Source organism: Bos taurus, chromosome 6 (genome assembly GCF_002263795.3).
Source record: "Bos taurus isolate L1 Dominette 01449 registration number 42190680 breed Hereford chromosome 6, ARS-UCD2.0, whole genome shotgun sequence".
NCBI lineage: Eukaryota > Metazoa > Chordata > Mammalia > Artiodactyla > Bovidae > Bos > Bos taurus.
This window is the reverse complement of record NC_037333.1, coordinates 103,341,532-103,355,212: the sequence shown is the minus strand read 5'-3', so window position 1 is coordinate 103,355,212 and position 13,681 is coordinate 103,341,532. Positions and strand designations below refer to the sequence as shown.

Here is a 13,681-nt window from a genome sequence, read left to right as displayed (position 1 = left end):
ATCTCATTTATTTGAGGCTGTCTCTTCAGAGAGCCTCAAAATTGCCCCCTTTCTGGAGGGACCACTCATATCTTCTTCACTCTGTTCTCTTCTCTGCTTCTGTGGGTCTTCAGTTCAGTTTATCTTCATTTGGTGTAACACACACTGTAAGGTACCCACACTGTGAAGGGACAGCCTGTGTGAGCCCACACAGAGGAGGGCCAAGATGGACATAGAGATGCACAGACATGATCCCCTCTGATCATAAGCTCAGAGTTTAACAGAAGAGCCAGACAGACAACAAGGGTCTTCAATCCAAAAAACAAAGCAAAAGCAATGGAAAAGGTGTGCCAAACAGGCCCCAGTAACCTGCTATGGATATTCAAAGGATAAAGCAATTCTGATCAGGGAAATCAGAGGAGGTGATAGTTGAGCTGGGTACCAGAGAGAAGAATGGGCATCCCTGGATGCAGGTGTAGGGATACCAAGAACAAAGACACAGCAGTGTAGCAGGTTTCAGGGGGTGGCATTCAGGATAATAAACACCCAGATGAGTGTAGTGGGGAGAGAGAAAAGTGAGGCTAGGTCAGTGGGGGCCTTGTGTGCAAGGCTCAGGAAATCAGGCTTTTTTCTATGAACAGAGGGATTCTCCAAAGGATCTGAAGGAGAAGAAGACAGACTCTTTAAGGAGGGTCCAATATTTCCACTGTTCATGTGGCAGGGCAGAGCTCACAGTTGGGCTCAGAACAGATGCAGTTAAAGAGATTCTTAACTCCACAAACCAGATCCATCGAAGATACAATGATTCCAGAACTGTGCCCCGCTTCTGGGGCTGTAACTGACCTTTGTCCTGCACCAGGACCTCGAGCTCCTCCCGAACGCCATCGTACCAGCTGGTGATGTCCACATGGAGGGAGTAGTCGCAGCAGGATTTGGTGTCTGCTGCTTCATGCCATTTCTCAAAGGAGGTCAGCAGGCTGGACCCAGGTTCAGGAACAACATGGTCAACTAGGACAGAAAAATATGTGTCACATCCCAAGATGCTCAGGACCCAAGTTGTTCCAATGGTAGCCTCTTCCCTGCCACCATCAACACCATCACCTCCAAACAGCATAACTACTGTGACCATCCCTTATCCCCCCATCACCATGATCATCACCACCACTTACACCATCCAGACCAACATCCTCAGCATCACCATCCCCTTCATCACTCTCACCATCGTCAACATCAATATTGTTATTGTCATCACCATCATTATCAAAATCATCAGCAGTGAAACGGTCACCACCATCTCAGTCTTCATTGCCACCACCACTGTTACTGTAGTCTCATCTTCCTCCTCCTCATCACCATCATTATCATGACTGCTTATTGAATGCTTACGATGTGTCACATACTGCCACAAAGGCTTTACCTAAATTATCTAATAAAATCCTCACAACTACCCTGTGAAGTGAGTATAAATACCCCCACTTGGCAGATGAGGAAACTGAGGCTTAAAGAAGGTGAAAAACGTCCAAGGTCACACAACTAGTAAGGAGTACAGAGAAGATTCCCAGAGTCCGGTCAGCGATAAAGACTGGACCGTCTCCTGTGACTCCATGTTACCTTCTTGGGCATAGAATGCAAAGGTGAAAAGGACTTAAAAGAATATGAACTTCACCATCCCTTTTTCAAATAAAGTCGTAGGTGTAAAGCATATCAATGGGGAGACATCTGTCTTTCAAACCACACTGGGCTTTGCACATCCCTCTGTTCCCGCCCTGTTTCTAACATCCACCCTTCGCAGCCATAAAGAGCAGTATCTGCTACCCAACCCCTCTCACTCCTCCACACACATAGAGCATCAAATTAGCCTTTGCTAATTTGACTTTCCAGTCCTTACTCTACTTGACCTCTCAGGACATGGCAAATCACTCTCTCCTCCTTTAAACTTACTCCTCCATGGTTTCCATGGCAACGTGATTTTCAAAGTTTGGAAACATTATGCTATGCATCATTATCCCAGCAGCAATACTGACACAACCACTTTCCAGCTGTGAAAATTTCAGCAGCTTCTCTCTCTGAGCCTCTGCTTTCCCAATGGTCATAACAACACCTGCCTCACTGGTTCTAAAACTTTAGCCTTCTGCACACCGGGTACCCAGAGCAAAGAGCCTGATGTTGCTCACAATGCTGGGGATTTGAAACAGAAGTAGCAGCCTATGGCCTAAAGCAGGGGTACGACTCACTGATCATTGTGGTCCCGCCCGCCAGCGCTGCTTTGGTCCCTTGGAAGAAGTCATCAGCAGCCGTCATCCCCTGGGAGGGCTTCTGCAGGTAGGTGTTGACATCAATACCTCCAGGAATAACCATCCGCCCATTGGCCTCAATGGTCTTCACTCCACCGGGAACAATTAAGTTCTCTCCTATTTGCCTGGAAACAGACAACAAAGACAGATTTTGGTTCTTAGAAAAAATGGCTGCCAACTGTGCAGTTTCTGGGGCAGGTCCCACCCAGGGCACCAGGTGGACAGAAAAAACTCAGGCAGGGTCCCTGCCCTCCAGGGGCTCACAGCCTAATGAGGAGAGACATATAAGCAGATGTTTATTACAACCCAGTTCACACTGGGGGTTGGGGAGCACATCATCAGCCCTGGTGATCTGGGGGGGCTTCCAGGGGGAGGCAGGGGCAGAGCTGAACCCAAGAGCAGTGAGACCAGCATTGGCCTTAAGTGGGAAAGCGTTCTCTGAACAGCTTGTCACTCAAGAATACTTCATAGTTTCTTGGCAACTGCCTTGGGGACAGAGATGAGCAATGGCAGGAAGGCAGAGTGACAAGACCCCTTAGCTCTGCAAGTCCTCAAAGGCAAGGCTATGGAGTGAACTCTGACATTCCCAAATCCGTATGCTGAAGTCCTAACCCCTAGCCCCTCAGAATAAGACTATACTTGCAGAGACGGCCTCTAAAGAGGTCATTAAGTTAAAACGAGGTCACTAGGGTGGGCCCTGACCCAATATAACTGGTATTCTTATGAGCAAAGAAGATTAGGACACAGACATGTACAGGGAAGACCACACGGAAACACGGAGAAGACGGGCATCCCAAGCCTCGGAAGAAACCAACCTACCCACACCCTGATCTCAGACAGTCAGCCTCCAGAACTGGAAGAAACAAGTATCTGACGTTTAAACCTCCCCATGTGTGCACTCTTACGTCAGCCCCGGCAAACTGATACAGACACGCAATCCTCATAGAAAACAGTTGTGAGCACTGGCCTCAGGAAAGCTGCTTAACCATCAGGCATTAGCACCATAAAACCTACCATGAGGGAGTCACACCAAGGGTGGCAGGGCTTTTCTAGATAGACTGACCAGCCCTTCCATTCCCCATGTGCTTGCTGCCTGCAAATGTCCTCGAGAAGTGGGGCAAATTCCAAAAGTTGGGGAAGGAGGAAGAAGAGCCTAAGAATCTCAAAGACTTGCCCCTGCGGCATCTATCGGCTGTGTCTTGTATGTTGGAACCAGAGTCAGGAGATGTATCTAGGGGCCAGTGGAGGGATGGGGTTGGGGGTGGGTGGAGAAAGACCAGGACATACTCAACAGCCTCCATGGCCAGCGCCCACCAGAGACCACAAGCAATGGTTATTTAAAACAGAAATCCAGGGGCTTCCCTGGTGACTCGGTGGTAAAGAACCCGCCTGCCAATGCAGGAGTTTGATCCCTGATCCAGGAAGATCCCACATGCCACGGAGCAGCTAAGCCATGCAGCACAGCTACTGGGCCTGTGCCCTCGTGCCCAGGGGCCCAACTACTGAGCCCTCGTGCCGCAAGTACCAAAACCTAGCACCCTAGGGCCCATGCTCCACAAAAGAAGCCACCGCAGTGAGAAGTCCACACAATGAAACCAAAAGTAGCCCTTGCTCGCCACAACTAGAGAAAAGCCTAGGTAGCAATGAAGACCCAGCACAGTCAAAAGTACATAAATAAATAAAAATTTTTTAAAAAGAAATCCAGTTGTGCTGAACGGTTGGGATTTGGCCCCAACATTAGTTTCTCTAAGTTATCTAAAAACATCAGTAATGAAGATGCAGGAAAATGTTGCTTCGGTGACCACAAACGTCAGGCGCCAGAGTCCACACACAGGAATAGAAGCAGAAGCTCCTTGATCTTCTGGACTCCTGGGCTTGGGGCACAGAGGTAACCGGGCTGTATGTGGGGGGTCTTCCAAAAGAAGTGGAGCATCACACAGTTTGCCCTGAAAATGGAAACGGTTCTAGTCCAAGCACAGTGCCAAGGCCACGGTGAGCCCCCAGGAAATGTCAGCATTTCTGCCAATTTCACCAGCACAACAACTGCAGCTGCTGCTGCTTCTAATCGCCAACCCTCTTCCCTCTAGAATTCCCATCATCATGTAGAGAATCCTGCTGGGTCCAATCTCCCCACTGCCCATCTCCAAGATCATGGACGATGCCAGGAGCTGAAGGGAAGGGGGTTCAGGGAAGTCACCCCCAAGCCTTATAACAAGAGCCGTGAACTGCTATTGTGCACTGACCACGGAAGACTTTTCTAAGCCCTTTATGGAAGGTCTCATTCACGTTCACACTAGCTGTTAAAGACGACAGGGTGATGTTCAGAATGTGTACCACTCACAAAGGAACAGGCACAGCCCAATTAGAACAAACATGCACACAGACACCTCGGCACAGCCTTCCAGTGGGAACCAGTGGAGTCACACCCGAGCCTGAGCCTGGTCTGTGTGACTTGGCTGCCACACCGCAGCGTCAACAAGGCCTACCCTTCAGGGCCATTCTAACCAGGCAGATCATCGCCTTTTTACAAACCCTCTCTCATCTCTTGCCAACAACTTGTGAGGGAGGAAGTGTTCACATTTTACAAAAGAGGAAAATGGAACTCAGAGAGGGGTGGTAACTTGTCCAAGGCCACCCAGCGAGCCAGTGTTGGGTCTGGATTCAAGCTCGGTCTCCCCCAGTCTACTATCATACTCTGCCTGCCAAGCTCAGATGCCTTCCTTCTTCCCTTCCACAGAAGCAGCAGGTTCTCTCCAAACTGGGATTAAAACTAAACGGGACACCCAGTGAGCCCCCACGAATTAGGAGGAGGACTCCCTGAATGGTTCTCAGTGACAATGTGGATGGAAGGAAAGAAAAGAAAGGAAGGAACTGGGAGAAGCAGGCACCGGTCCCCAGCCAGCACCACCCTCACCACCATTCAGAAAAAAAGTCCTCAGCCATCAGCATCTGATTCTCCAATGCTCAGCAAATTGGATGGAGCCCTCGATGAATCATAACAAATGCTGCACAAACATAGCTGAATGGCTTTTAGTAAAACTTGGTGAATGGCCGCAAGATGAAAGGATTCTTGGGGTTTAATCAGAATGAAGAGGAATAACAGCCTCCTTGTGCCAGGCAGTTCCTTGGGCTCTCCTCACTTCCACACCTCCTTCTCAGCCAGCAGGGACCTGGGCCCCACGAGACCATCCGAGACTCTGTAAGGTGTTCAAACATGGTCATTTGCTCTGCTTAGTAAGGCAGGAAAGGCACCTCCAGTGCTTAGAAATTTTACAGCAACAGGGTTAAAAGTAAAAGGCATCTCCCAGGAAGAGCTGATGAATCTTGAATTTACAGACACTGCTTATTTCCTGAATACCCTGGGTGACCTCACACAAACAGCAAGCACTTAATAACTGCAGCCCAACCTCTGAGCATGGGCTCACATCCTGGACTGCAATCTTCCAACCCCCAACTGCACATGGCGGGTGGGAATAGTGGTTCCGTGTCACTATGTCCTTCACGCTCAGGACCCCAGAGGCCTCACATAAGTGGGGAGCTCAATGCGGAGCGGTTGTGCCTCGTCTAAGCCGCAGTGACTCAGAAACCTCACTTTACCATGCATCTCACCACACTCCACCCCACCCCGCCATCCCTTTCTGGTTCCAGGCTATACCGTGGCTGAGACTGAGGTCCCCACCTTCTGATGTCTAGGTTTGTATGTTACACTTGCTTCATCAACATACTGGGGTCCCATCCATCCCTGGCACAGTGCTAGGCCCTATGGGATGGCAGGTAGTAAGACAAGATCTCTCATCAGCAGCAAGGGCATTGGCGGAGGTGGTGAGGGGGAGGTGGGCACATTCAGCACAGAGGAACAGTCTGGGTTCTGGAAGGCTTCCTGGAGGAGGAGCCACACGAGCTGGGCCGGTAGGACAAACAGGAGCTGGGAGGCAGGGGCAGGACATGAGGATGGGGGAGGGGCAAGGCATTTCAGATGGAGGATTTATGGACGCAAGTCTCGCAGGGGAGAACTGCTTGGCAAGTTCTGCAAAGGCCATTTTTAGTGCAGAGGGAACTGGGGGACGGGGAGGGAATAAACTGGAAGAGGTGAGGCCTGAGCTGGACCGGAAATGGTCAGATCCATTCAGGATAAATTGCTGGGGGGTCAGGCAGAGGGAGGCCGGGAGGGGCTCAACGCTGCCCTGAGTACCTACTCCTCACAGATGGTCCCTTAACATGCAAGGCAATCCACAGGCCTCCTCCTCCTCATCCCTCCTCTTCCTCTGCCCCTTCCTCCCTCTCTTCTCCTCCCCACCATCATCTTCATCATCAGAGGATACACGCCCAGGACGGACCCACCAATAAACATTCACTCCTATTTGAACTTGACCTTGCTCACACCCCCTCTGCCTTCTTTCCAGGGCCAGCTGCCCACGTTGGATCTGAGACGATCTCCAACTCTGCTCTTCCCAACTCCAGAGGAAGAGCCGAGCAGCAGAGTAAAAGGCGGAAATCACGTAAAAGCCACTGTCTGGTATTAGGGGCTGAACAGTGTCCCCTGAAACTCATATTGAAGCCCTAACCCTCAGTAACTCCGAATGTGACCATGTTTGTAGACAAGGTCTTTAAAGGGGTAATTAGGTTAAAATGAGGCTATTAGGGCGGATCCTAATGCAATAGGGCTGTTGTTCTTTTAAGAAAGAAGAGGACAAACCAGAGGCACACACAGAGGAAAGGCCACGGCAAGGAGTTGGCCATCTGTGGGGGGTGGGTGTGGGGGAGGAAGGCTCCAGAGGGAGGGGACATACCTACACCTATAGCCAATTCACACTGTTGTACAGCAGAAAGCAATACAACATTGTAAAGCAATTACCCTCCAATTAAAAATAAATTAAAAAAAAAAAGATGGCTGTCAGCAAGCTAGGGAGAGAGGCCTCAGGAGAAACCATCCTGTTGGCACTTCAACCCTCAACCCAGGACTTCAGCCTCCAGAACTATGAGAAGAAATTTCTGTTGTGTAGGTCTCCCCATCAGGGGTATTGTGCTCTGGGAGCCCACCCAGACTCACACCTCTGGGATGTCCTACACGGCTGAAGAGGCAGCCAGCCAGGAGAAGGCACAGGAGAACTCCAGAGTCCCAAAGCATGTCTTCCCTAAACCAGACATGAACCCTGCCTGGAGGCCAACATGCCTCCTTCTCTCCTGGCCCCCTCTACCCAATTCCAGAAACTACAGGCATGTAGGGGGAAAAAGAAGCTATGAATCTAGTCAGGTGTGCTAGGTTGGAATTAGGCTCTTGCCCCTAACTCATTCTGCAACATGGAGCAGCCACTTGCCCCCAGGGGCCCACCACCCGCCAAGAACAGAATGGCTGGTGTGTGTGCCTCACAGCCTCTGTGGGCCTCACGGCCTGTGTGAGCACCATGGCAGGGAGCCTGCGTCATCATGGGGCACTCAGCAAACACCATCCCCTTCTCCACCCATGGTTTGCGCCTCTCCACACGTCTCCATCCGTGGGAGTCACAAGAGCCAGCACAGTTACTCTGGGGCAGAGTAACTTCTGCTTCCAGAAAGCCTTCTACTTCCTCTAAGGGCTGGGCAGCTTAGGGAGATGGGCTTCTTTAAAAGGTGTGTTTGGTCCACCCACTTTATGAGTCCATCTTCCAGGTAGACGTCGGCATAGAAGGACTGGTCATCGTTGATGATGCGTCCGCCCTTGATGAGAAGTCGGTCACTCTGAAAAGCCAAGCAAAGTAGTAAATGTCATTATAGAAAAGCCAAGAAATGCTTTTTTCTAACTTTCAGCATAAAATTTTCAACTCTTCTAAAGTAAAGAAATGGTCTTAAAAAGCCCCCTGCTAGCCTTCATCCAGATTCTTTCAAGACTTCATCCTTCTCCTTTCACCTCTTTCCCCCCTTAAACACTGGCTTTGTATTCACTGAGATATTTTAAAGCAAATCTCAAACATGATATCATTTCACCCATAAATGCTTTACTACATAATCTGTTAGGCAATTAAAAAAAAAACAAACTAAGATCCATTATCCCAACAAACCCAGTCATCATCAATTCCTTCAGCTCAGTTAATAACCAGACCATGTTCAATTTTACTTGATTATCTCAAAAATGTCCTTTTACACTGGGGTATTGTGAAGAGGAATCCACCCGAAGTCCCCAGAACACATCCAGCCCACAATTCTCTGCAGTCCACTGAAATGCGTACCATCTCCTCCTCTTTTTAAATGTCATTCATTTGTGGAATAAACTGGGTCATTTGTAAATAGAACAAGAATTTCTTCAGGCATTATTATTGAAATTAACAAAACTCAATTTAAAGACATTTTCAAACAAGTGAAATGGCCAAAAAAACAAAGTGACATTCCCCAGGAAAAACACCACCAGTCACTGTTCTGATGTTTTTTCCCCATTTCCCTCTACTTCCATACTTGTGATCCTAGCACACCTAGTCATTCACTCACCCGTTCACCCATCAGATACTAGCCCAGGAGCCTGGAAGAACAGGAGAAGAATGAGCTCTCGTGGAGTTGGTGAGGGACAGACAGAGGTTTAACAAATCTGGGAGTATGTTGGATTCAAAAAAGGAGAATTATAGGGTGCCCATCATGGGCACAAAGCGAAAGGGCTGCTGACCTTATTGGGGAGTCAGATAAGAACAAGCTCAGATCTAGAAAATAATTCTAGATAAGCTGGACCAAAAGGTAAGGAAGAAGGCCAGTAAGGTGAGTGCTAAGCGCCTGGCAGAAAGAACTGACGTGCCAAGGCCCAGAGGCAGCAAAGGATACAGCCAATTCTAGGAGCCGGAAAGAACACATGGTTGTGTCCTTTCTGCATTTTACCATAAGCCTGTCTCAAGTTATTTCATTTAAGGGGTTATAAAATATTTCATTTTATGCATACACAGTAGACTGTTAATTATTCCCCCATGGTTCTTTTCAATGTTTCACAATGATACGTATTTCTACAATGAACACCTTTGTGTATAAAGCTTTTCTTTTAATTTGGACTGTTTGTTAAGCTAAATTCTCAGAAATTTAACAACTGAGTCAAAAAGTATAAACCGTGCTTGCATCCCTTGATAAATATAACTAGACTGCTTTTCAAAAGTACCTCTCCAATTTGCCATTCTGAGACCACCAAAACACCCTTGGTTGTCATTAATATTTGTCAACTTGCACTTCTTGGAGGCTGAGAACTTTTTCTGCCACATGCCCATTTACTGTTTGTGTTACCTCCTAGCTGGAGATGTGGTGATGGACAAAGCACAGCCTCTGCCCTTAAGCCCCACCCCTTAGATAAGAAGCCAATTGTTACTGACAGACTTTATCTTTTTGGGCTCCAAAATCACTGCAGATGGTGACTGCAGCCATGAAATTAAAAGACGCTTACTCCTTGGAAGGAAAGTTATGACCAACCTAGATAGCATATTCAAAAGCAGAGACATTACTTTGCCAACAAAGGTCTATCTAGTCAAGGCTATGGTTTTTCCTGTGGTCATGTATGGATGTCAGAGTTGGACTGTGAAGAAAGCTGAGCATCGAAGAATTGATGCTTTTGAACTGTGGTGTTGGAGAAGACTCTTAAGAGTCCCTTGGACTGCAAGGAGATCCAACCAGTCCATTCTGAAGGAGATCAGCCCTGGGATTTCTTTGGAAGGAATGATGCTAAAGCTGAAACTCCAGTACTTTGGCCACCTCAGGCAAAGAGTTGACTCATTGGAAAAGACTCTGATGCTGGGAGGGATTGGGGGCAGAAGGAGAAGGGGACGACAGAAGATGAGATAGCTGGATGGCATCACTGACTCGATGGACGTGAGTCTGAGTGAACTCCAGGAGTTGGTGATGGACAGGGAGGCCTGGCGTGCTGCAATTCATGGGGTCACAAAGCAAAGAGTTGGACACGACTGAGCAACTGAACTGAACTGAACTGAACTGAAACAGTAACAATTCAGAGTAGCCACCTCAGAGGGAGGGTCTGGCATGGGTTCCTCTGAAAACTGAGCCTGAGATGACGATTTTAGACCCAAGCAGTGATTCTGGGAGGTGATTCCAGTAAGTGGAGTAAGGGAGGCAGGCATGGAAATCCAATACAGGGTACCCATTGATCCAGCTAACACAGGGTACCCAGTGAGTAACTGGGCTAGATCCCACCAGGGCCCCCTGAGAAACCCTCTATAGACACAGAATGCACCTCCGGTGGGTCCCAGTGGTCCCATAGCACTGACCATGAGAGGAAGGCAGAGGATGCTGCATAAGCCTAGAAAAGAAGGTTGTCACCCAAATTAAGGAATCGGCAAATGGAATGCATGCATGTATGCACACTCAAGTCATGTCCAGCCCTTCCCGATCCCATGGACTGCAGCAGGCCAGGCTCCTCTGTCCATGGAATTCTCCAGGCAAGAATACTGGAGGGGGCTTGCCATTTCCTACCACAGGGGATCTTCCCGACTCAGGGATCAAATCCACATCTCCTGCATCTCCTGCTAGTGGGTTCTTGACCACTAGTGCTGTCTGGGGCTTCGGCTCAGTGTTAAAAGACAAGCACAGGACACAACTCAGTGACTAAAACAAACAACAAACTAAGGAATCAAAAAAGGCTTGCTGAGCAGAAACAGAGCCTGCAGCCTGCTACTCAGAACCCTCTAGTGGGTTCTTGCATCAGTATGCTTCCTCCAGAGTGAGGGCTAAGTTAGTGAGACCCTACTTAATCTGGACTCCTACTATGTAGGCGAAATTCACTCTCTCACTTGCGCCAGGCAGCTCTCTGATCAGTGTCACCTGAGGGTCCCCCCCTTGGCTGGCTTGTTTGGGACACCTTACATCACGGTCTCGTCTGCAGACCCCTCACCTCTTAGCCACTTTATGTTTACACAGTTCTTAACACAGTACATCTGACATAGTCTACATTTACATGTGTTTATAAATGTGCCTTGTCGCACCGACATCAGAGGTGTGTTCCCCCGCTGGCTGCATCAGGTACCACTCACAGGGAACCAGCTGTACTCTCGTTACTGCGGAAGGAGGGCAGCGCCTACAGCTGTCCCTGCAGTTCCCTCAGAGACTTGATTCCATGAGGGCAGAGATTTCACCTGTTTTCTTCACTGCTGGGTCTCCAATACTTTGGGCACAGCCTGGCAGGACAGATTAATGGATGAACACCTGAACTAATTCTCGAAGGATAACTGCGTAAAGATGGAGAGAAACGGCATTGTGGCCATGAGACAAAGAACCAAGGGCCAAGGAAGCCAAGGAAGAGACGTATGTCCTGTTCTCCAGGAAGGGGGTCTCTGGAGGAAAGGGCTTCAAGCTCAGTCACCCCCAGGTCCAACCACCTGCCTCTTATCTTTAAGACAGAAGCCAGGACCAAAGGAAAGAGCCCTGAGCACTGCATACCCAGAGGCAAAGACACTGCTGTGCAGTTTTCTTGGGCACTAGAAAGCAGAGAAATGTGAATCATTGGCAGCTGGCGCCTAGTTTCTGAAACACGGTGTTCCGTGGGCAGCCGTCTGCCTTGTCACATTTAATAAAGGGCTTTTCAGGCTAATCCTGAAAGGTGGTATTTAATGCACTGTGCCCAGAAGACCAGCCCCACCCAGCTCTGCTTTTCCTAGAATCAGATGTTCAAATCCCCACCCCACCCCCCAGCTACCAGCAGATACCATGTGTAGCTACCATCAGGGTACTGGCTCTTGCTGTTCTCAGGGGCCAGCCTATTTCTAAAAACAATAAGCTCACAGCAGAAGGCAAGAGCTGATGTGACTTCTTTTTTCTTCCTTCAAATGACTAGCGTGCTTGCCTTTCAACTGACACTTTCAAAAGTATGTTCTTTGGAACCCTAGCCCAGCAGGGTTTTAATAGATGTTGATCCAAAAGGGGATTCCCAGGTGCAGTGAGTTTAGAAAATTCTGGGTTAAAGAGATGTAGAGATCGTTTTTATGTCAGGAATTCCCAGATCCTTTACTGCCGATGTGTAATGTGAATATTCAAGAGGGGAACTGAGTTGATCTTTTCCAAATTTAGACCCTTTTCATTCTGTGGGACACTTGACAAGGATATTTTTTCTCAAAAGACATCTCAGGAAATGTGCTTCATGGCTGCAGTGCTCTCCATGCCTGTTTGTGCTGAATGGTTCTCAGGGAATGTGTGGTCCCATTGACCTTGGATGGAAATGGAGCTCGAGATGGGCTGACCTCCCAAATTCATAAAATCAACATGGGTGGAGATTAGACTCAAGGTTTCCTAATCTCCTGTCCAGCGTTCACTCCATCAAACACACTTTTGTCTCATTTTTAAATATGTTCACCCATCTGAGGGCTTCCCTAGTGGCTCAGCAGTAAAGAATCCGCCTGCAATGCAGGAGTTGCAGTAGATGCAGGTTTGGCTCCTGGAAGAAGGCATGGCAACCTGCTCCAGTATTCCTGCCCACAGAACCCCATGGACAGAGGTGTCTAGTGGGCTACAAAGAGGGTCGCAAAGAGACACGACTAATGTGACTTAGCACACACCCACATGGTAGAAGCCATAACCACCCATAATCAGATGCAATTTAGAAAGAACCTGAGGATCTAGCTCTCTAGGACTCCCTTTCTTCATGCAGGAAGTGTGAGTGAAAAACCCTAGAGCCGTACTTCCCTCCAAACAGTAAGTTTTATGACACATAATTTTGAAGAACTTAATAAAAATCACACATTTAAAAGAAAAATACCAATACCCTGCCTCTCCCAGGATTACCACAAGGAGCAAACAGTCAGCAGATATAAACAATGACAAACTCTGTACAAGACTCACTGTTTTAAATACCTTGAAAGAAAATGAAATACCTCCTTAAAAATTCAACAAAAATCTAACAGCAAGGGTATGTCAGAGACTGCCCACTTCTTCCTGGGTGACAGCAGTAACCTAAAGAGACTTACACTCATCATGGCTCACGGCCTTGGATCAGCGTTGTGTAAGAACAAAACGTTCAGAGTCAGACAGATGCAGCTTCCAATCCCTGCTCATTTGCTATCCATGTGACTTAACCTGTCTGAGCCTCAGTTTCTTCATCTATAAAATGGGGATAATTGTCCCTGCCTTACAGGGCTGAGGGATAACCCCATGGGGTACGTATATAAAATGCTTTGCCCAGGCCTGCCACTGGTGAATGACTGGTGAATACTCAGCAGAGTTACACATTGTTTATTCTTTGCCATTTTCTGTAGCAGAAATTATACTCAATAAATATTTGCTTAAGAAAAAGAGTACATGCAGCTAAAAAAAAAAAAATCTTGCCCTTAAGGAATTCTCAGGCCAGTGGGAGAGACTGAATCATAACCAGACCTTTGCACTCCAGTGTGGGAAGGGCTTGGACAGAGGGGTGGTGGGAGCAGAGAAGGCCTCCACTCCAGCCCTTCCAGGAGAACCGTGCT

General features: G+C 48.2%; 1 protein-coding gene across 2 annotated transcripts in view; it reads right to left on the bottom strand.

Moving 5' to 3' along the window:
- CRMP1 (collapsin response mediator protein 1) overlaps positions 1–13,681 on the bottom strand; it is a 66,283-nt gene that overhangs the window by 34,104 nt on the left and 18,498 nt on the right. For both annotated transcript variants that reach the window (XM_024993088.2, NM_001192021.3), the window contains exons 2-4: positions 7,903–7,991; positions 2,214–2,398; positions 823–987 (exon numbers count right to left, since the gene is read on the bottom strand). In XM_024993088.2, coding sequence (XP_024848856.1) covers positions 823–987; positions 2,214–2,398; positions 7,903–7,991 — 439 coding nt within the window. The remainder of the gene's footprint in view (positions 1–822; positions 988–2,213; positions 2,399–7,902; positions 7,992–13,681) is intronic.